General features: G+C 42.0%; 1 protein-coding gene across 4 annotated transcripts; it reads right to left on the reverse strand.

Annotated features, from left to right (window-relative positions):
• Positions 1–14161: 14161 nt before the first annotated feature.
• LOC127340893 (uncharacterized) lies at positions 14162–20826 on the reverse strand. 4 transcript variants are annotated; one of them, XM_071827817.1, is made up of 13 exons: positions 19038–20826; positions 18835–18928; positions 18649–18735; positions 18429–18510; positions 18233–18344; positions 17703–17798; positions 17483–17564; positions 17287–17398; positions 16755–16850; positions 16535–16616; positions 16339–16450; positions 15869–15951; positions 14162–15760 (listed from the first exon to the last, which is right to left on the reverse strand). In XM_071827817.1, the coding sequence occupies exons 2-6, from the start codon at positions 18896–18898 to the stop codon at positions 17727–17729; spliced, it is 417 nt and encodes a 138-aa protein (XP_071683918.1). In that variant the 5' UTR covers positions 18899–18928; positions 19038–20826; the 3' UTR covers positions 14162–15760; positions 15869–15951; positions 16339–16450; positions 16535–16616; positions 16755–16850; positions 17287–17398; positions 17483–17564; positions 17703–17726. The 4 variants fall into 4 exon arrangements, with proteins under 4 accessions (XP_071683918.1, XP_071683917.1, XP_071683915.1 ...); XM_071827816.1 differs by having other exon boundaries at positions 18474–18510; positions 18649–18928; XM_071827814.1 differs by having other exon boundaries at positions 18649–18928.
• Between the last annotated feature and the right edge of the window lie 1727 nt (positions 20827–22553).

Raw genomic sequence — 22553 nt, forward strand, 5'->3', positions numbered from 1 at the left:
CCATGGTAAATGAAACGCTTCCTTCATTCCGTCCCATGATTAGTCCCGAGTTCTTTCTTCCATCCTATGATTATTCCCGCTTCATTTCCATTCCATGGTACTCCTAATGTGCTTTTCAACGAATGCGCTAGGGAGTTAATTAAACCAACAAAAACACTTGATCTTGTATTTATTTATCAAATAACAAAATGCTTGATCAATTTTCTTTTGTATTATTTCCTCTCCTCAACGAGACGGGACGAGAAAAAGTCAAAGTCCAAATCACACGCGACGCACGCATAGGATACACAACTCTTGTATTTATAGACAGGGTGGAGGCCAAAGTTTCGGTCAAATCTCGGAACCAATTCTTGCCACCTGTTTCAGTTTTGATGAGAGGATGGACGCATGGGATGAGAGGTGTTTAGAAAATGATGGATGGTCGTGAGCCCGTGAAGATGCGGAGGCCACAGATTGATGACATGGCAATGAACAAAGCAGCCGTCAAATGAGGCATGTAACGTTCCTAGTTAATGATTTGGATTGCATGACGCGAGTGCCTATGCTAGTCAATCAACATAATATTTTTCCTACAACCACGGACACGCCGCCCTCAGTTTGCATGCATGTAGCCTAATTAACTTCCTCTCCGTTGTTGCGACAGGCTAGGAATTTGTTTGGCCCATCAAATCTTTATTTTGCTAGGGATTACTACTACGTTTGTGTTTGTTCCTTCAAGACTAAATCTGCTTCCTTCACTCCGCCCTTCCTTCCCGTGATTAGTGCCGCTTAAATTCCATTCCATGGTAGTAAATGAAATGCTTCCTTCCTATGATTAGTGTTTAAATTTTCATTCCATGGTAATTCAAACGCCTCCTTCCTTCCTTCCTTCCTATGATTAACGCCGCTTTATTTCTATTCCATGTTAAATGAAACGAAACGGAGAGGTACATGTGCTTTTCAACCAATGCGTTAGGGAGTTTATATTCAGACGTACACCATATGCGCTCGACGCCTCGACCGATGGAAGCAAACAAGCACCAAATTAAACTATTATTAAACCTGTAAAAACACTTGATCTCATAATTATTTATCAAATAAAAAAATGCTTGATCAATTTTCTTTTGTGTTATTCCCCCATGTTCATTATACATGCTTTCACTCTATCAAACAGGACATGTTATTATAACTTCTTTGCTTGATTCCAATTGATCAGGAGCACGCTTGATCAATTCTGTTAGAGATGTTATTAAACCGTTCAGTACTTATAGACGGGGACGGTAGGGCAAACTCGAGTTTTTTTTATTCAAACTTGGCGCCAGTTTTTCGTTTCCATCTGGTTGCTGCTACTTTTTTTTTCATTTTCTAAGGGGGTATGAGTTCCGAGGCATGGAGAAAGAGATGCTCGGAGAGGAGAGACGGCCAAGATGGAGGATGTCGCGGATTGCTGACATGCTGGTTTAGGGACCCGACTAATTTCAATAAACAACACTTTAAGAAGAAGCAACGTCTGTGTTATATATACCTAACACCCAGTACCTAACTCAAGATTATAAACAATAGGTGATAGCAGACTCTACTTATGCACATTCACAGCTCAAGTTAAATTAAAATTGTACCCACAACTATGTATCAACCAGAAACACAACTATGCATTTTTTGATATGCATTAACAATACTTACGGGCTGGATGAATGACGCGAACAATTAATTTAGCTAGAATATGCAAATTGTGGCTGAAGCACCAGAATGACACCCAAATAATTATTGCTTTATAAATAATTCAGATCAACTGTACCTTGTTGTCAAAGGCAGAGAGACATGAAGCATAATAAAAAGCAACAAAAATACAATATCAGGAAAAAAGACAGCATATGATATGCTTAACCAATCTGAAAATTTTATGTTCGACAAAGAATAACAAAATAACCTACTACTAATATCAAAGCAGAATTCTCAACTTGGAAACACCAAAACACCAAATCATAACTTCCAATACATATGTTGCACTACTCGTTGGACATCCTACTAATCCAGCGGACGCCATTTAGAACGATAGGTAAGACCATGGCATGCAAAAAAATCGGCACAATACTTCAAACAAAGCACGAATAGGAGAGGAACTAGAAACTTACCTAAACCCACAGATAGGACAAACTACCCGGTCTCTTGAGTACATGTCTTGCAACTCTCTTTTGTTACTGGTGCTCAAGTAGTAAGTAGCCATCTCAAGTTCTGATTACTTAACTGTCGAATATTACTGCCAAACATAGTTCCTGAAGCGAAACTCGATCAGGTTTCCAAAGATCGGTCTTGACCAGATTGAAATCTCCCTGTTGCAACTTCCTGCAATGAATGGAAATGAAATTGATCAATAAAAAATTCCAACCAAATTTAATATTTTCATATAGATAGTTTCTACGATGAGATGCCATACGGCAAGCTTATGTCAATAATTATGATTGCAAGTATTTATAAAGCTGAATAAAAGATCTTGGCAAAATTATGAAGATAGTAAGTTCAATGAAAAAACTTGTTTTGTGCGCTGCAACAGTAACACTCGGAGGAGAAAGACCTGGAAATTGAGGTGCAACCTTAATTTTGCAACTACATATTTGCAGGCTAATAGGCACAAAGTGATCCTTCAACTTTCAAAATGGATCAAAAAAGTTTCAGGATGAAGATAGGCAGAACGTCTTCAGCTTCATCCAATCAGCACACCCACTGCACCAACTTCGGGTCCCTCACATACTGCTCCAGCTTGACCTGGCACGTGCCTTTGGCTCGCTGTCATGACCCTTCCTATTTGAGGTTCTGCGGCAATACGGCTTCAGCAACAAGTTCATCAACTAGCTGGCTATACTATTCTCCTCGGCAAGCACAAAGGTGGTACTCAATGGACAGCCCGGGCCACCGATTTGGCATCTAAGATGATTGCGTCACGAGACCCCCTGTTGTCGCAGCTCTTTGTCATTGCAGTTGATGTGCTTGGCAGCCTTGTCAGATGCAAAATTGAGCTGGGCATCATGTGGCATCATGTTGCAACTCCACCTGAGGCACATGATCCCACCCATCTCACTAAATTTAGACGGTGTGATCCTGCTTTGCCACCCAGCCACAGGCGACGTCGAGGCATTAAAGGAGATCCTGAAACTCCTCAGACAAGCATCAGGCTTACATGTAAATTTGTCCAAAAGCTCTATAACCCTGATTGACTGCAATGACGAGGAATTTGCACAGGACATCGGACACCTTGGTTTCCCCATTGTTGAGATGTCATTCTCCTTCAAGGAAATTTCCCTAACTATCCACAGGCCAACAGCTTCCCAACTGCAACCGCTCATCGATAAAATGGCAAACCAGCTGCCATCCAAGAAACCTCAGCTAATGCAAAAGCCTGGCAGCATATCCCTTGTCAAATCAGTCCACAACACAATCCCAATCCATCAACTAAAGGTTCTGGCACCCTCAAAGAAGACGATCAAGCTCATGGACAAACCCGAGTGTGCATTCATTTGGGAGGGGCGGGCAGCCGCCAACAACGGTAGTTGCCATGTGAATTGGCACTAGGTCTGTCGACCCACATCTCTTGGAGGCCTGGGCATCCAGGACCATGCTCACACAGCGAGTTGTGACGTTCCTAGCACCCTTCCTCATGTAGCAGAGTTTTCTCAACAATCTCCTCTCGCATCTCTCAGTCGACGTTATCGCAACAAGATGCGGTTCCAGGGGCACGTCATTGACCTACAAAAACACACACGAAAAGATAAGGCTCAAAGGTTCAGAGTCGGTTCACAAAAAAATGATGAATTTCTGCTCATGTAAAGAATGTTAGTTCACAGACAGATCATGCCATACCAGATGGCTACAAACTTGTCAAAAGAAAGATCATTCCATACCAGATCTAGGCATTCTAACTAAAAAATAGGGTTCACTCTACTAAGAATGAAAATGTGTAATTGGCAGGTTAAAATTTAAAACCTCTAAGCTAGCAGCCTGGAGTACCTTGAAATGGCACGAAGTAATGTTAGATATTACAAAAGGTTGAGAACTAGAAAATTTATGTAGGAAATATAAGATGTTCAAAACAAATATAACACGCTCATGCATTCTATTGGCAAATCAAATAACAGTATAAAATAAAAAGATGACTATAAACAAACGAATAACTTGCTACCTAAAGATATCTCACTTGCTTCTGATATCCTGCCCACCACTAACAGCCAAAATTCTACTACTTCCGTTTCAAAAAATAAGATTTTTCTAGCCTGCCATAACATCTTATATTTTGGAACGGAGGTACTAGCATAGCTGTAGAATTTAACGGTACAACTAATACTACTGCTGATCATCAAAACTAGGTACCTACAACCTTGTTGTACAACATACACCTGAACCTAAGCAAGAAGTTCTCTTCTTTTCCATAGGTTCCTGCCAAATCTACCAAAATGAAACTAAAACAGAACCATCCCAGTTTTAATCTTAAACACCAATAGGAGTTGGTGAGATGAAAAGCAAAGCATCTATGTGCATGAAGTCTAGCAAATTGCCCCAAAATTCGTTGGTGCTTACAAAACCATTTGCCTCCAGTAGCCTGCTAGATCCTTGGGAGTACACCAGATGTCAGTTTAGCTTTGCAAAATTAGTCTCTAACAAAGAGCCCCGGTGTATAAGACATCGTAATTCACATAACCTTACAATATTCCGACAAACTCATGAGACAAAACTTGCTTTGTTCAATTAATTAGCATGTGAAAGTAGAACCTTGACGCGTAGATACCAACCATAACCAAAGTTCTAAACCTACCTCAATGGAAAATTGTAGTTTTACGGTATCGCATAATCCTGACCTGTACTCCACCTAAATATAAAAATAAACACTCAGAATAGTCTACCAGAACAAGTGTTCAAAACCAATAATATTGATAACTGAAAATTACCTTTGATCAAGACTTTGGTTCCATCTAGTATAGCAGCGGAGGTACCTAAATTTCGCGCATAGGAGGAAAGCATGAAGTGGATCCTTGGTAGGGCACCAGATAGGTTTGGAAGTCATTGACATCAACACTCAGAATACCATCAAGCCTTAGAGGAGAAATCAATGATTATATGACCTGCATATTAGTTTAACCAAGTTAATAAGAGTGAAAGAAAATATTACACGATACTACAACATTCACCATACATAAAACATGTACTAGAAAGAAACAGCCTTATACCTAAGAGACACAAGAATGTTCAGGTTGGTGTAGGTTGGGCACTCAATATCAAGGGACCAGAAGAAGATGGCATAGATCGGCCTCGTTGTTAAAACATCCACATAAGTGTGCTCAATGAGAGTGAGGACACACAAGTGAACCCAAGCTTGGAATTTACTCCTCGGAGAGCCGCTCAAGGACAAGAGAACCAAGGCTTGAGCCAAAGCCAGTTCCACCTTCAACGGCATTGAATACAAGGAAGCCCTGGAGACCAGTGTAGTTGTTTGCAAGCTTCCCGATGTAGTCTAGGAAAAAATCAACAATCTCCTTGACCAACTGTAATAATGGAGACAAATGTTAGACAAATGATCAGCAACATAACAATTATTGTCGTCATTACACACAAAGGGGCACATCATTTAATGGAGTTGGAAAGAAATGCACCATGACATAGCACAAAACATACATTGAATATCTAAGCACAAGCTACACCGACATTAGCAGGGAGGGTATAAAATACCATGTCATTCCAAAAACAGAGCAGAATCATGGTGTAAAATTAGCAAATAACCTGGAAGACATATCAACAATGTACTAAGATAAGTATGTAAAGAATTGAAAGGAACCCCCGTGGTCCACTCACTGATGCTTATAGCTGCCATCTGTCATGGGGCCACTACTCTCTCATGTATTCAATCGGTATATCATGATTCGTCCAACCCTGTATTTCCTGATATATACGTACTACAACCGCAGGTTATTAAATGCTATGCACTATGCATCATTGGCACTAAATATGTCCGTTGGGAGGCATCTCTCTGCCTCTCTTGGCTTGGCTATCTCAGATTCTCAGGACACTGTTCTAGCTTCTTCATTCTCCAGTTCTTATAGCTGAAGGACTTTTCCTCTTCTTCATGGCGCTGCAGATCCTCCCCAAGCTCCTAGACGTGTCGACGACTCCACACTACCTTTGTCAACACGGAGCACAACCGCCAGGAGCCGCGCATGGTGTCCACGATGGGTTCCTCTTCGAGTCAATCCCGGACGGCTTAGACGAGGTCGGCCGCGACGCATAGAGCTAGGGACGTGATGTTGCCATCTCCACAAACACGCACGGCACGATGCTGCTGCTCGAACTCATCGACCGGCCGTGACATGTGTGGTGCCAACATCGCTGATGAGATTCGCGATGGGCATGGCACTAAAGTTGGGCATCTTGGGGCGGCAGCAAGGCGTTACTCATGGGCCATGTGAGGCTCCGAGAGCTCCATGAAATATGGCGGGGCCACATGCATCATTCATGTTTCTTCTTCACTGTTGTAGATCCATTAGTTCATCTGGTATATGTGTATCAGGAAGGTACCTGGTATGCTTGGAATTTAGATGCTCGGCATAATGAATGAACAAACAGAAGTAGAAGAACTTTTGGTTGACTCCTCATCGAAATTTATGTATCCTCTTCCTTTTTTGCGGCGGGCAGAGGGCGAGAAGATGAATGCTTTGGTTCACTGTAGTTGAGGTAGTAGAAGAAACAGAGGGCTAGCTTGTGGGAATGGAAGATGGGTTCTTTTCTACTACTATTCGATTGCAGATTCCTGTACTGACATGTTGGAATCCAAAACTCACAATTGAGAGGCCAAGCTTTAATTTCGGTAGGGCAGGGGGGTCGTTGTATCGGTTAGGTACATGTACTGGTATAGTGTAGTATTTTAAAAAGTGGCTTTTACGCTACCTTATTTTGGTTCCATGTCAAAGCAAACTTATGGGGTGGATCTATAAGGGTGTGGGGCATCCATGAGCCAAAAGTCTGTGTTAGTATGTAAAAGCCAAATACTAGTAAGGGTAGTATTGCTAGAAAAAGCTATGATTATTAGACATGGACAAGTGCTATCTTGATGCCTTGACGGAAAAGAACTTAAATTTGGAGAGCCATGGAAACTTATTTAGATATATAATGGAAATATAGCAAAACCTACATGTCTTGAACATAAAATAGCTCAACTTCATCTAGACATTACTTAAGATGTATACAAGGGAAATTTGAATCATGCATTTATCCTTAAAATAAGGAGTAACAAAATCAGCAAAGAGAATATTGACTACGCCAAGTTAATAAGAATAAAGTACAAGAATTCTGTAATATCATCTTACTCTCAAGGCTAAACCAAGGAAAATAAGAAAGCACTCCATAAAATTGTCGCGTACTCCTAATCAAACCATCTAGACTAAATAATAAGATGGTTTGTACAAACGTTTAAAAACCTTCAAATTACAGAAAAAAGACATGAAGTTGGTTGGCAAAAAAATTAAGATCGTTCTTTCTCTCATTTAGACATGGTTTTCAGAAAGAAAAAAACTGCATTTTTGCTCATGCAAGAACTTTGGTTCACAGACAAGGTTAATATCACTGAATATGTTCTTTGTTCTGAATCTTGACAAATAGCTGAACGTATGCTATGGAACATACATGAAAAGGAATGAAAGATTAAGGGTACAAAGAAGTAACATGAACCATAGTGCGCCCATTAACCATTCAACGATTCGGTCTGTAATACTTGATTTATTATAAACACAATTTAACAATGCTAGACAGCAATCATTTAAAGAATACACCCAAAAAATTCAGTCAAATAATTATTTCGTATGCTTAAATTAATGGTTCTCATGAGTGAGTTAGTGGCACACCATAATTCAAACTCCTAAAAGCCCTCTTAGAACTTATAGGCCTATACAAGAAAAAAAAACCTGATGCAGCTACCGAACACAAAGGCATGTAACAGCCTAATTCCAGAACAACATTAGGAAAGTAGGCACCATGGTGACATTTTTCACCTTTTGCCCTGCCACTTAAACTGTGACCTAATTAATAGGTCATTCCTGACCACTTGATCATTAGATAGCTCAAAATGGTATATTCCGAATGCTTCCAAATTGGAACTAAGTATGCATGCAACACTTGATCAGTGGATAAGCGACATATGCTAAAAACTTCTCAAACACACCCCAAAATGTGTTACTTGTATTATAAGAAGTTGAAAACGACACAAAATACAATCAAAAGAGCGGAAACAATTAAAACTAAAACCAGCTCTAACAAAAGTTAGAATAAACTAAGTAGATAGACTGGGAAAGCTAAGAAAAGCAAGATGCATAAAATAAGTAGATAGACTTGGAATCTATGGAAACAAAGGAACGCTTTTATTTTTGACAATGTAACACCTTCTATTAGAGCTTGGTCCTTTTCTTTTAAGAGGGACATCTTCCTTCTCTCTTACAGAATGAAGGATGACCAAAAAACCCCTCTCTTAGCTTGGCTAGACGTTTTGTAGTTCTCTTTGGGTTATGCCCAGGGCTAGGCCCTTTTGTACATTCCCTCCTTTTTCTTTTTTTCCTCCTGTACATATTTTATCTCTTTTAATAAAAATTTACTGTCGGGGCCTCCCCTACAGTTTTCAGCTCAAAAAAAAAAAAACACCAACGAGGTTTGACTGTAGTGGTAGTACTTTCATGCCTATATAATGCTCTGGCAATTCGAATGTTGCCAGCAATTCGCTACCTGATACAAAACCACTGAACACTAGTATATTTATTTCGAAAGAATTTACATCATGCATGTATACTAGAAATGAGCAGAAATCATGACTTGAGAACCTCTGCTAGCATACATGTATCTCTGCAGAAGTTTTAACACCTCTGACTACAAAACTAAAACGTCTCACTAACACATAGAAGTAGTGCCAGACAGTACAACACACACTGCCAATACACACGATTAAAAAAAGGATAAATTCGGAATTCAGGATGAGTAATTCAATGCATAAGTTCATTATGTCTACATATGAAATGATCCACCATCGAGATGTCAACAATTTTGACAGCAAGTTTGTTTTAAGTATCGGAATCACCTGCAAGGGTGTGCCATTCATCACGTTCATGCACCAAGTCCTCTTCCTGGTCATCACCTGCGAGATGTACCCGTCTACCAATGTGGCAAGGCACCCTCCTCCGAGACACTCCACTGTCCACTCCAATGGCTGCCCAAGAAAGAATGCAAGAGAATCAATATAAAAAAATCGGTTTAAAATTTCCAGTGCATTTCATAGACAATTCAGAGTTTGGTCTGGTAAATAATAGCTGAAAACTTTGTACTTTTGTAACCCAACAGACAATACCGCAATACATAGATACATACCAAGCATATATGCACAGCAACAAACATAATATCAGCCCAACCATTTATTAGGAAGAAACTAGCATTATGACAACATATTTCCGAAATAAGGAGAACAATGTTTCATGATTTATAGCAGAATTAACCATCCAGCATGTCTTCAAGAGTTTCAGGTAGTATTTGCTCATTTGTATATTAGAGTTGTTGCATGCATCAGTGCGCAGAACTGCTATAATTGTAATTCTGCTCACAAGAAACAAAAGAAAATAAATAATGATCTGGGTGTACAGCTACATGTCAAGATGAAATCTGTTGTTCTTTATTTCATAAAATCGTTCTCTTCCTGCTCAATTACTTAAATAGAGGATTCTATCTCTTTACTTGGTTTGGCTGCCTACAGAACCCAAGAAAAAAAACTAAAACTAGAAGAATATAATCTATGACCATATTCAGCTCACAAATGCAGCGTTAAATTCCTACATTCCTGTACAAAATGATGATCGAGGTATACAGACAACAGACTGAAAATGAGATGTGCTTTTTGTGACACATGAATTTCAGAAATCTCCCTGTGACTGCATGAATATTGTGGAACAGAGCAATATTAGTCAGTTGTTTGCTTAATTTGCAGTTACAATTGGTAGAAGAAATATTCATGTCACCATCATCTATACATGTGACTGAATTAGGAGAATAAATTGCATCTGGAACAAATTAGAAGACTCCTATTTGTTTGGACTTTAGGTACTAAAAGCTGATTCTGCTAGTTGTTTGCTTATTTCCTCAAATATCACGCCTCAAACGTCCAGTAAGAAGCGAATTTGTGGAAGCTACTACTAGTACATAACTCAATGGAGATTACATATATGCGTCACTGCGTTAGTTTGCTTGACACCACAACACTAGCTTCTTTCCTCTCTCGTTTAGCACACATACCACATCCACTTGCATTGAAACAGTAAGGCAAAGCAGAGCGAGAATTGGTCTCACCTGCAGACAGACGGTGGCCTCACATGGCCGGTGAGGCGTTGACGCAGGCTACAGGAAATCCGCCAAGCAGTCCATGTCAACTTGGGAGACGCGCTGGCAACGCTGATGGACAAGCCTCTGTCCCCTCCTCAAAGGAGATGCCTGGGTCTTGGGTCTTGAAGCGCGTGGAGAACGGCGGCATGAGCAACCCTCCATGGTTCTCGCCGCCGCCATCCCGTCCTGATGGCCAGCGTGCAGCGCCCTCCCAACAGCATCGGCCACGCGAGCGACGCGGTTTGGCTACCTGGACGGAGCGCAGCTCATGAACCAACCGATGCACGCGGATCAGTGTGTAGAACAACTACATTTGTAATTCTGCTCACAAGAAACAAAACCAAAATAAATAAGGATCTGGGTGTACAGCTACATGTCAAGATGAAATAGTATATTGTTATTTCTTTCTCAAAATTGTTCTCTTCCTGCAAAATTATTAAACTAAATGATTAAATCTCTTTACTTGGTTTGGCTACCCACAGGACCCGCACTGACTACAACAAGAAACATTTAATCTCACACCATAATCAGCTCAGAATTGGACAGTCAAATTGCTGCATCGCTGTACAAAATGATGACCGAGATGTACAAGCTACAAACTGAAAAGGAGATGTGTTGTTGCGACACATGAATTTCAGGCATCTCCTGGTGACTGCATAAAAATTGTGGCACAGAGCAACATTAGTCAGCTGTTTCGATTGGTACAAGAAATCTCAAATCAACTCCCTATATAAAAGTGACCGAATCAGGAGTACAGATTAGAAGGTTCCTATATATTTGTCTGGACTTTAGCGCGATAATTCAGTCAGCTGTTTGCTTATTTATTTACACTCGATTTATACGCCTCATGAGTCTTGTAAGAAGCAAGTTATGGGCATGTTTTTGCTCCTGGATTACTGGAGAAATGTTTGATGATTGTATATTGTAGCCTACTACTTAAGAGATTTTAGCGTTGATCAATCACCAAATTTGTGGAGGCTAGTACTAGTAGTTAACTCAAAGGAGAATCCATATATCTGTCATAGCTTTCCGGACACCACAATACTAGCTTCTTTCCTCTCTCGATTTGCACACAGAGCACCTCCACTTGCATCGACACAGTAAGGAAAATCAGGGCGGGGCGAGAACTGTTCTCACCTGCGGACAAACGGTGGCTTCACATGGCCGGCCACGGGGAAGCCGCGCGCGCAGCATTCCTTGCAGAGCGAGGAGCGTGGGTCTTGCAGCGCGTGGAGGACGGCGGCATCAGAAGCCTTCCATGGCTTGCGTCGCCGCCGTCCCGTCCTGATGGCCGGCGTGCAGCACCCTGCCAAATGCATCGGCCACGCGCGCGACGCGGTCTGGCGTTCTCGGGGGAGCGCGGCGCACGAACCAACCGATGCACGCGCGCACCGGCGAGAAAGCCAACCGCGTCGCCACGGGTTCGTCGCTGAAAGAGCTGGGCCTGGAGCCGCGTTGCAGGGGTCCGGCGACGCCAACAACACAAGATACCTCGCGGTTAGGGTTCGACGGGGAGCATCAGATAGATCGATGGTTCCGCGGCATGGTATCGGTGGAGGACGAAGATGTGGTGCCGGGGCGGTGTTCAGCAGCGCGAGGAGTCGCCAGAGCTGGCCGGGATCTGGCCGTCGTGGCGGAGGCGGCGGCAGAGAAGATCGGGAGAGGCGTTGAGTGATGTTTCATTTGAGTCTGCCCCGAAATCAATTCCCCGTTGAGTGTTTTCTTTCTTTCTTTGAACTGCTTCTGGAAATCTTCTGCGGGAGGAGACATGGTGGAAGAACGTTTTGTTTCCTAAATATCTCGAACCTACATATTTCCTTGATTACTTTCCTACAAACTAGGCAGTTGATTCCTCGATTGCTCTTTCCTATTAACTCTCACAATTGACTGGGCAGAAAAACAATCTTCCGTGCAAATCATCTTAATTATAGACACAGTTTAAATTATATTGATGCCTTACCAAATTTTCTATAGCAACAATTAATTTTCTTCTTCGTCTATGGGATTTGGCTCTCGACTTTCCTAAGCTGAATTTATTGGTCAACAAGGTCGATCCCTCAGATTTTCATCTGCATATTGTACTCCCTCCCTCTACCCATGAGCCAATGTATAGTTTCCCAAGACCGGTTAATTGAGCATTTTTCATCCGTACCGATTAATTTGGTCAATAAAATATAAAACATATACCACATAAATTATATCGTTGGAACTTTTTTCTGAATATGAATCCAATGTTATGTGTTTTTGGACTATATCTTACATTTTTTTGGACCAAATTAACCATCGAAGTTTTTCTCAAATATGTAATACCCTAATAAACCGATATGGAGGTTGTATTGGAAAAGGTGTTATCCACCATCTCTCTCATTTTTAATTGCCCCACCTCGATCTAGCTTTATATTCACTAGCATGGAAGGGCGCGGCGGCACGCCGCGCCAACACAGTGGTAATAATAATTTTAAGACCACACTTGAATTGATAAATATGGCCGCCGCGCCAACACAGTGGTAATAATAATTTTAAGGCCACACTTGAATTGATAAATATGGCCGCCGCGCCGACTGTGTAATACGGTGGTAATAATAATTTAAGGCCACACTTGAATTGATGAATATTTTCTTGTTTAAATAGTGCGTTCGCATACTGAAGTGTTATGTGCATAAAAACTTAACCTTGGAATCAAGTAATGGGATACACTGATAGTGGAAGAGCATAGAGAAAGACGGTGAACTTCTCCCACTACAATAGTACATGGTATAAAATGTTCTAACTCCATGCTCGAACTCTATTTTAGCCACTCTCGTCTTCTCCATCGGATGATATGTCTACAATCTCGATGTTGACTGTGTAAAGCGAATAGGCTTCCTTTGGCACCCACTCCGTTGCCGAGGAAGATGCGATGTCAGCGGTCGTGGCTGGATTGTGGGCGGCATGGACTTAGCAATGATGCTCTTCTCGAGCTTGATCCAGGTGACGCTGTCGGGCAAAGTGGGTCGCGTGCAATGTACGCGGCCGGACAAAAAGGCAGAACCTCGCACAAAGAGCCTCTAGACAACTTGGAAATTATGGGTCTGATTGGATTTGAGCCAAAGCTGGCCTTACCAAAAAAAAATTTGGCACGCCTATGAAATCTAGTTGTTATCTGGTTCAACCCAAAGTTTTGGCTCGGTTGAACTGTATTTTCTGGCCGATTCGTGGGAATGTCTAGGGCGGCCGCCGCCAAACAATTGGTAGTACCAACAATTGGCAGGGCGGCTAATTCTGAAGATGTACAAAACTGAACCTTAGGTTCCATGTTGATATGAACTTGAAAATCATATGCACATGAATTAACTAACTGGGCTGACAGTAAACATAATAATGCACTGTCCAGTCAGAAAAAAACTTATAACTATTGAAATAATCTCTCTTAGTTTTTAAACTGGAGAGGTGCTTGAGATCAAATAAGATCAATGCAAAACATGACTATTGATGACATGAACTTAAACTATCTTATCTATCCCTACACAAAATGTATTAGTCAGAAAACAATAGAAGCACCAAGTAAGCTAATGGTATACAGTATTTTTTCAGGCGCATATAAAATTGCAAGTGACACAAGTCAGAAGTGATCAGAACACGACATATTTGAGTGAGATGTAACATTTTAGACATCAACCCAAATAAGAATTGCTTCTTCCACTTCTGTGGAACATGCTTTTTTTTGTCCGATTATGTGAAGAATTTTAAGATCACCTGTAAGCATTTAGAGAGGAGCAGCTTACAAATATTCATCGGACACTATAAAAGCTCCAAGATAGAGAGCCGCAGGGAGATGTATGAAATGTTGAAATACTGTCTATGTGGTAAAAGAAAATAACAAATTGCCTAAGCACTTACAGCATACATGAACCTTCATAAGATTCTCTATTAACATGTACCAGAATCCCTGAATCATTGAACTGAAATAAGCCTTTCTCGAAAAGCCAACTTCAATTTCTACATATAACGAAGAGTAAGGGCCTCTTCAGAGTGGTGTCACTAAAGTTGGCACCACACACATAGTGCCATATTTTTGATTCCCTTTCCTGAGATGCACTGGTATGGTCAAGCTAGCAAAAAATATATAATAAAATGCAGCATCTCTTTCTTGTCGATGCATACCTACATGTAAAATGGAAAACAATTACTGCCAAGTTGGTGAAGAAGCAACACCCCACAAAAGAAATTGAATAGTAGATTGTCAATATTAGGCAATAGTTCACCTTGCAAAGAAGATCAATTTGATTAAACATAGCATTAGGAGATAATACAACATGCATATATGTTCCTGCTAATTTCAGAACAAGGAGAACAGTAAGGAGTACTATTCTTGTATTCTAATGAACGGAAGAGAATGACTAATTCCTAAACTGATGGGAGCACAAAAGGTAAATATCAACTCGCTCATAAGGTTTGAAACAAAATAACGAAGCCATGCTCAATATCATATAGAGCAAGCGGCTTCTTTAATCGCCAACCAGACCAAAGAACATCAACTAAACATTCAGCAATGTATATGTAACTGTATATTACAGTAGCGGAAACACCGCCTGTGATGGTATGGGCGCAAAAAACAGAGGCAAATAACATACTGATCAAATTTATAAGTAATATAAGAGAGTGTGTATAAATCTAAAAGGGAGGCAAAAAGAAAGCGGAAGAGGTATATATACCTTGTTTTCCAGACAAAGAAAACAATCAGGAACCAACAAAAATATAATCTTATGTTGGCAAAAATGAGTAGACTACAAACCTAAATGCTTCTCTATTCGGTACATAAGTAGGACTCCACACGGGATAGAACAGGAGTAAGGGACAGTGGCAGTCACGCCAACATAAAACTTAGCTTTTGTCTACACAGCAGGGATTTCACACCCTTCATCTGTCATATAGGATCTTATTGTCATCTTTCTTTACCTGAAAAGGCTCATATCAAAGGTTCCAAACCTGATACAGTTTCTGAGCAGAGCATATCAAAATTACTGCCTGAATGAACCATGCTGGGGAGTAATAAACATGATGGGCAGTAATTATATATCTGAGAAGAGGGAACCAGCTAATAAACCCATAGAATGTTTAGTACCAGGTGTATGTATACATTGCAGAGGGTCATGGAGTAACCAAAGACCCAAAATATGGACCAAGTATCTGTATGAATTGATGTGCTTATTCGCTTACTGCATACGTGTAGAGGTGATTAAAGCATCTGAATATGATATGATAATGGTTTCTTGGCAAATCAAACAACTGGCTGATTGCATACATTTGAAGAGAAAGATCTGCTAATTCGCTTCCTCGGATATGCTCATGTTACATGGCAACATCTGTGAATATGATCTGATTAGGGTCACTTCTCTTATAGCAGGATCTGTATAAAATAGCATTCAAGTATTATGGATGTTAAATTCAGTTGGTTCACGTGATTCCTCTCTTCCAGATGAAAAGCTCAGGCAACAAATAAATTTAATCCGCTTACGTTCTTTTACTCTCATTTCACCGGTGCCTGGAAACCCTGAGAGCCACAACACACTGATTGGAACGCATTTGACAATACCACACCTTCAAAGAGAGTCATCTAACATTAACATAATGAATCCATATATGATTTCGACAAAAAGTACAGACAATGAAAAGTTACAACGCATCAAATAATTATGGATCCATCTTCGATAGATGATTAATCATGCAAAGATGAACTAATCCTCAGGTAACCCATAACGTGATCTATTATGCGGGCACACAGGACATAAGACATCACAAATTTTCAGGTATAGTAGCCATAGCCAGAAACAACATTCTGTGCAGCTTATGTAATACCAGGCTTTGTCTGCGAGAACCTCACTAATTCTAATGGATAGCTTGTAACGTTTGCCCTAAATACAGTTACCAACTGATTTAAGGAGAGAATGCAAGGGAGAAGGACTGAGTGTAAGGCGTTGATAATACCATAATATAATTAGACTCAAAGGTCGCAATCTCTGCGATAGTCGATACTTTCGGCTCAGTGCGACCTTGGTTTCCACTGTGTAACTCGATAAGCCACGGCAGATGCTTGGACCTATGGCATATGCAGAACAGACATGTTATTCAAAAGAGTAGCTACCTCAACATGCGACAGGAGCTAGTTTCCTAGAGAGCAGACCTATCTCGGACAGCGGCATTCTCTGGAATCGGCATATTCACATACCATCTTGTAACAGATGTACTTTTGAAAGCCAACAAACCTGTAGCGCATTATTAGAGGTCACGGTTAGCAGGAACAAGGAAAGAAGGAAAAAATATTAGCCGAAGATAGCACGAAAAGTAGAGGTGAGAGTGTACCACCTGAATACGACAAATCATACTGACAAATAAGACAATACCTGGTTCTTCATTTGATGCCTCCATTAATCCATCAGCATCAGATAAATCAGCCTGCTCCCCTCCACAAAGTAACAATGGCGTGCTGCCTGGAAACCCTGAGAGCCACAACACACTGATTGGAACGCATTTGACAATAACACACCTTCAAAGAGAGTCATCTAACATTAACATAATGAATCCATATATGATTTCGACAAAAAGTACAGACAATGAAAAGTTACAACGCATCAAATAATTATGGATCCATCTTCGATAGATGATTAATCATGCAAAGATGAACTAATCCTCAGGTAACCCATAACGTGATCTATTATGCGGGCACACAGGACATAAGACATCACAAATTTTCAGGTATAGTAGCCATAGCCAGAAACAACATTCGTAGGCAGCTTATGTAATACCAGGCTTTGTCTCATGAGAACCTCACTAATTCTAATGGATAGCTTGTAACGTTTGCCCTAAATACAGTTACCAACTGATTTAAGGAGAGAATGCAAGGGAGAAGGACTGAGTGTAAGGCGTTGATAATACCATAATATAATTAGACTCAAAGGTCGCAATCTCTGCGATAGTCGATACTTTCGGCTCAGTGCGACCTTGGTTTCCACTGTGTAACTCGATAAGCCACGGCAGATGCTTGGACCTATGGCATATGCAGAACAGACATGTTATTCAAAAGAGTAGCTACCTCAACATGCGACAGGAGCTAGTTTCCTAGAGAGCAGACCTATCTCGGACAGCGGCATTCTCTGGAATCGGCATATTCACATACCATCTTGTAACAGATGTACTTTTGAAAGCCAACAAACCTGTAGCGCATTATTAGAGGTCACGGTTAGCAGGAACAAGGAAAGAAGGAAAAAATATTAGCCGAAGATAGCACGAAAAGTAGAGGTGAGAGTGTACCACCTGAATACTGACAGTCATACTGACAAATAAGACAATACCTGGTTCTTCATTTGATGCCTCCATTAATCCATCAGCATCAGATAAATCAGCCTGCTCCCCTCCACAAAGTAACAATGGCGTGCTGCCTGGAAACCCTGAGAGCCACAACACACTGATTGGAACGCATTTGACAATAACACACCTTCAAAGAGAGTCATCTAACATTAACATAATGAATCCATATATGATTTCGACAAAAAGTACAGACAATGAAAAGTTACAACGCATCAAATAATTATGGATCCATCTTCGATAGATGATTAATCATGCAAAGATGAACTAATCCTCAGGTAACCCATAACGTGATCTATTATGCGGGCACACAGGACATAAGACATCACAAATTTTCAGGTATAGTAGCCATAGCCAGAAACAACATTCTGTGCAGCTTATGTAATACCAGGCTTTGTCTGCGAGAACCTCACTAATTCTAATGGATAGCTTGTAACGTTTGCCCTAAATACAGTTACCAACTGATTTAAGGAGAGAATGCAAGGGAGAAGGACTGAGTGTAAGGCGTTGATAATACCATAATATAATTAGACTCAAAGGTCGCAATCTCTGCGATAGTCGATACTTTCGGCTCAGTGCGACCTTGGTTTCCACTGTGTAACTCGATAAGCCACGGCAGATGCTTGGACCTATGGCATATGCAGAACAGACATGTTATTCAAAAGAGTAGCTACCTCAACATGCGACAGGAGCTAGTTTCCTAGAGAGCAGACCTATCTCGGACAGCGGCATTCTCTGGAATCGGCATATTCACATACCATCTTGTAACAGATGTACTTTTGAAAGCCAACAAACCTGTAGCGCATTATTAGAGGTCACAGTTAGCAGGAACAAGGAAAGAAGGAAAAAATATTAGCCGAAGATAGCACGAAAAGTAGAGGTGAGAGTGTACCACCTGAATACTGACAGTCATACTGACAAATAAGACAATACCTGGTTCTTCATTTGATGCCTCCATTAATCCATCAGCATCAGATAAATCAGCCTGCTCCCCTCCACAAAGTAACAATGGCGTGCTTGCTTCATAAAATAACACCAATATGAAGTAGAAAATAATTAGAAGTAGTAAATGGCTGCCCAGATAAATAAATAAAAATAAAGAATAGCAGTGAATAGCACCTGTCATCTGTGATATGTTTTTGCCGCTTCTGACTTTTAGCATTACCAGAGGGAGGAAAGACATCCGTCACTTTGTTAACCAATCCAACAACATCTGTAAATATACACAGAATAGCTAAATGAACACAGCACAAAACTACTTCTGCCCAAAAAAAATAGAGAATAGAGGAATAAATCAATGTTCGGATCACCCATATTCTTACCAGATAGGAGTGTATTTTGATCAATGCAATCTGACAGCATGCTAAACAGCAGAACAGTATAGGCAAACATAGGAAAATTTTCCGGCGGTGTCAGGACAGTTCTTAGAGTAAAACAGGTCCTCAAAGGAACCGACCTGTAGCTCTTTCTAGGACCATATAGATCAAATTTCTCCATGATGTAAACAGACCCTTCCTTTAACTGATCTTTAAAAACTAAACCTTCCTCTGTAAAGCATTGCAAAAACAAAGAGGAAAATAAATTCTGTAATAATAAAGTAGAGCAATATAGTGGCAAATCGAGAGAATCACTAAGCCGAGCAACAATGAGAGAGATGACAACAATAAACAAAGTTTACCTATTTATCAATTTGACTTGTAACAGGCCATATTAGTCGCGCGCACCAAACATATGAATAAGAAAATGAGAAAAGAAAAACGGAAGATAGGCACACATAGCCTGAGGCACTACAAAGAAAGGGACATGATGCGAGAGCGGGCACACGAACACATTGACTGATACATTAGATCTAAACAATCTCGTAGATAGGAAAGCAGTGCAAATAGATCTAACCTGCTGGTCAGCGACGACATAATCAAGTGAGAAGAGAATCCCCTGATCTGTATTTCTGAGCTCTCAGATCCTAGCAAACCGGACCTTGACCTTCCATCCATAGGAATTCCGAGATAAATTCTTTAGAAGCGTGCAATCCATCTTCAGATTCTTATTCTAAAAACCTTAACTGTTACCAAATGTAATTTCATTATGTCTTCTTCTCACAATATTTTAAGGAGAAATTAAAACCGTGGCAAGGAAATAGCATGGGACGAAGCACAGTACCGTGGAGGCGCGGCACGCTGTCGGGCGCACGCGGGGCAGGACGCCGCGCTCTCCGAGTACGCCAGCGGCGAGGCGCACGAGGGCGCGCTGCACCACTCCGCCTTGACCGCCGCCGTCATGTTCTCCTCCCGCGGTGCCGGCGCCCAGGTGGACGCGGACGCGCACCCCCATCGCCGCTGGGTTCGCAGGGGAGCGGCCACCGGGTACGGCAGTGGCCGGAGCTCCGGGAAGTGCGCCTCCGTCCGCGCGGGACGAAGACGGGGTGGACTCGGGTTGGAGGAGCAGCTCAGTGCGGCCTCGAGCAACGCGGTCGCGGCAGAGAGGACGCCCCGACTACCAGCTTTGAGATTGAGCGGCCTCCACGGACTCTCCGCCACGTCCCCGGCTCCCCGCCCATCAGTAGCCCCTCCACCACCATGAATCCGACGACCACCACGCGCAGGCGCAGCCCCACGCAAAGTTCCGCGCGAAGAAGAGAAAAGAGACCGAGAAAAGACGGTGGCGTGGCGGAGTCCTCCCCGTGGCGCGCCTCTTCCTCACGGCCCATGCTCGCTGGCGGCGAGGCGACGGAGTCGACGCCTGCCTGGCGCGGCCCTCCCTGCGACGGGCCTCGTCGCGCTTGTCGGCAGCGGCGTGGCGGAGCCTCCCGCGGCGCAACAGCTCGCCTTGCCCTCCGTCACCCCTTCCCCGCCGCCACCGTCCAATCTTTCGCCTCGTCCACCTCCGCGGCGTCGGCCCTGCCGTCGGGACGGGCCGAAGGTGAGCCCCGCCGGCGAGGCACGGGCGCGGGAGGCTGCGAGAGGGAGTGGAGCGGCCACCAGCCTCGCGACGGCCATGAAGATGAGCCGCGCCGGTGGACGTCGCTACGGCACGACATCCCCTCTGATGTGGCAGCAAGCGGTGCCGCCGGTGATACGGGCCCGTAAGGTGGGTTGGGACGTGTGGTGAAGAAGAGAAAGCAGAGGAGGGTCTAGTGGGGGCAAGATTTTTCTTCATGGGCAGAGCGGTGGTCAAAGCGGTGGTGCAGTAATTAAGAACATGGACCCACCATAGATGACTACATCCACCCACAGGGATCCCAGGAGAGAAAACGCATTGATGGTGTGGACAACACATCAGCTCTGGAAAATAGCACAGAGCACCTAAATTGCACACATGAAAGTGGCGATGAAAAGCAAACCAGTAAAAGGGTACGTGTCACACAACGGTTAATCTGGAGAAAAATTCAAAATTAGGAGAAAAATGGAGTTGGTTCACGTTTTAGTATAGTAATATGATGTAGCTTCTCGGCGAACAAGACGGGGTACATCGCGGCTAGGGTTCGACGGGGAGCGTCAGATTGACAGTTTCGCGGCATGGCATCGGTGGAGGGCAAGGATGTGGTGTCGGGGCGGTGTTCAGCAGCGCGAGGACTCGACGGAGCTGGCCGGGATCTGCCCTTGGCGGAGGTGGCGCCAAAGGAGATCAAGAGGTGTGATAGGAGCAAGGTTTAAAATAGCGCGCTATTTCTCCGCTAATACCACGCAATAGCATATTTGGAGGGTCTACGCTAAATTTTAGTAATTTTTCTCCCTATGGCGCTATTTGTGAAATAGCATGATATATCGTGCTAAAACTTCATAGCGTTAGCGCGCTATTTTTTCAAGCTAAGTTGCTTTCATTTTTCGGTGGAAATGAACTGCAATATGTTGATTCCTCTTCTAGATTAGAACTTAATAGCGTTAATGTTGATGATTCTTAATAAATAATTTATCATATGTTGTTGCCTTATGGAATACTGATGTTAGCCTTCTGAAAAATTGGAGATCTATTTCTTGCATATGGTTATGTATGTATGATTCAGTTATTTTTGGACTAAATATGTAACATTTTTAGCGAAATCCTTATTTCTAGACTATATTTAATATTTTTTTTGAAACGCTATTTGAAATGTAGCACGCAATTAGCACGATATAGCGTCCATAGCGTTTGAAGGAGACCGACGCTATTTCATTTAGCACGCTATTTTAAACCTTGGATAGGAGGCGAATTCCGTTGAGGGGGTTCTGCGGGAGGAGATGGTGTCGGGCCCATCATTTGGTGTGGTGTGATGTGACTCAGGGTCGTCATGGACTTCTCAGCTAGAAGATGAAGATGCCTTCCAAGCGAAAGCAAAGGCATCTAGTTGACCACTTTAGATAGTTCAGTAATGGTGCATTTCTCGTGTTTAAATTGAATTAGACTCACACCTACTTGTTCGGGCAATAAACAAAGACGAACGCAATCTGAGACTAAGTCTAGGGTGATTTTTCGGCACTGGAAAGGACATGGGTGTTTCAATTTTCTTGAGAGGATAGGTTGGAATCGACCGTGGTGGATTTCATTCATGTCCGAGTGCCATCTAGCTATCCCTGATAGCTCATCTCTTACATATATTATGTATGATATATTCTATTTAAAATTGATATTAGGATAGGATAGGTTGTTATATAAATAATTATATAGGATAGGTTGTTATATAAATAATTATATGAATGATATATTCTATTTAAAATTGATATTTTATGTTTAGAAAAATATAGTCCTTATTGATTCATGTCTGAAAGAACCCCAAGGTGCTATCACAACGGGTAACATGGGTATGCCATATCGGGTCCTTAGCATTGGCGTCCCTAGTACAAAGCCCACGGGGGGATAGA

The sequence above is a fragment of the Lolium perenne genome, chromosome 3 (assembly GCF_019359855.2).
Source record: "Lolium perenne isolate Kyuss_39 chromosome 3, Kyuss_2.0, whole genome shotgun sequence".
In the NCBI taxonomy this organism is placed as follows: domain Eukaryota; kingdom Viridiplantae; phylum Streptophyta; class Magnoliopsida; order Poales; family Poaceae; genus Lolium; species Lolium perenne.

Bases quoted from the DNA above. Each gene is read 5' to 3' on its own strand.
- LOC127340893 (XM_071827814.1), bottom strand. From the start codon at position 18,898: ATGTCTTTCCTCCCTCTGGTAATGCTAAAAGTCAGAAGCGGCAAAAAC. The intron at 18,345-18,428 runs GTCTGCTCTCTA...CATATGCCATAG, and splicing joins AATGCCGCTGTCCGAGATAG to GTCCAAGCATCTGCCGTGGC. The intron at 17,799-18,232 runs GTATTATCAACG...TGTGGCTCTCAG, and splicing joins TTGAGTCTAATTATATTATG to GGTTTCCAGGCAGCACGCCA.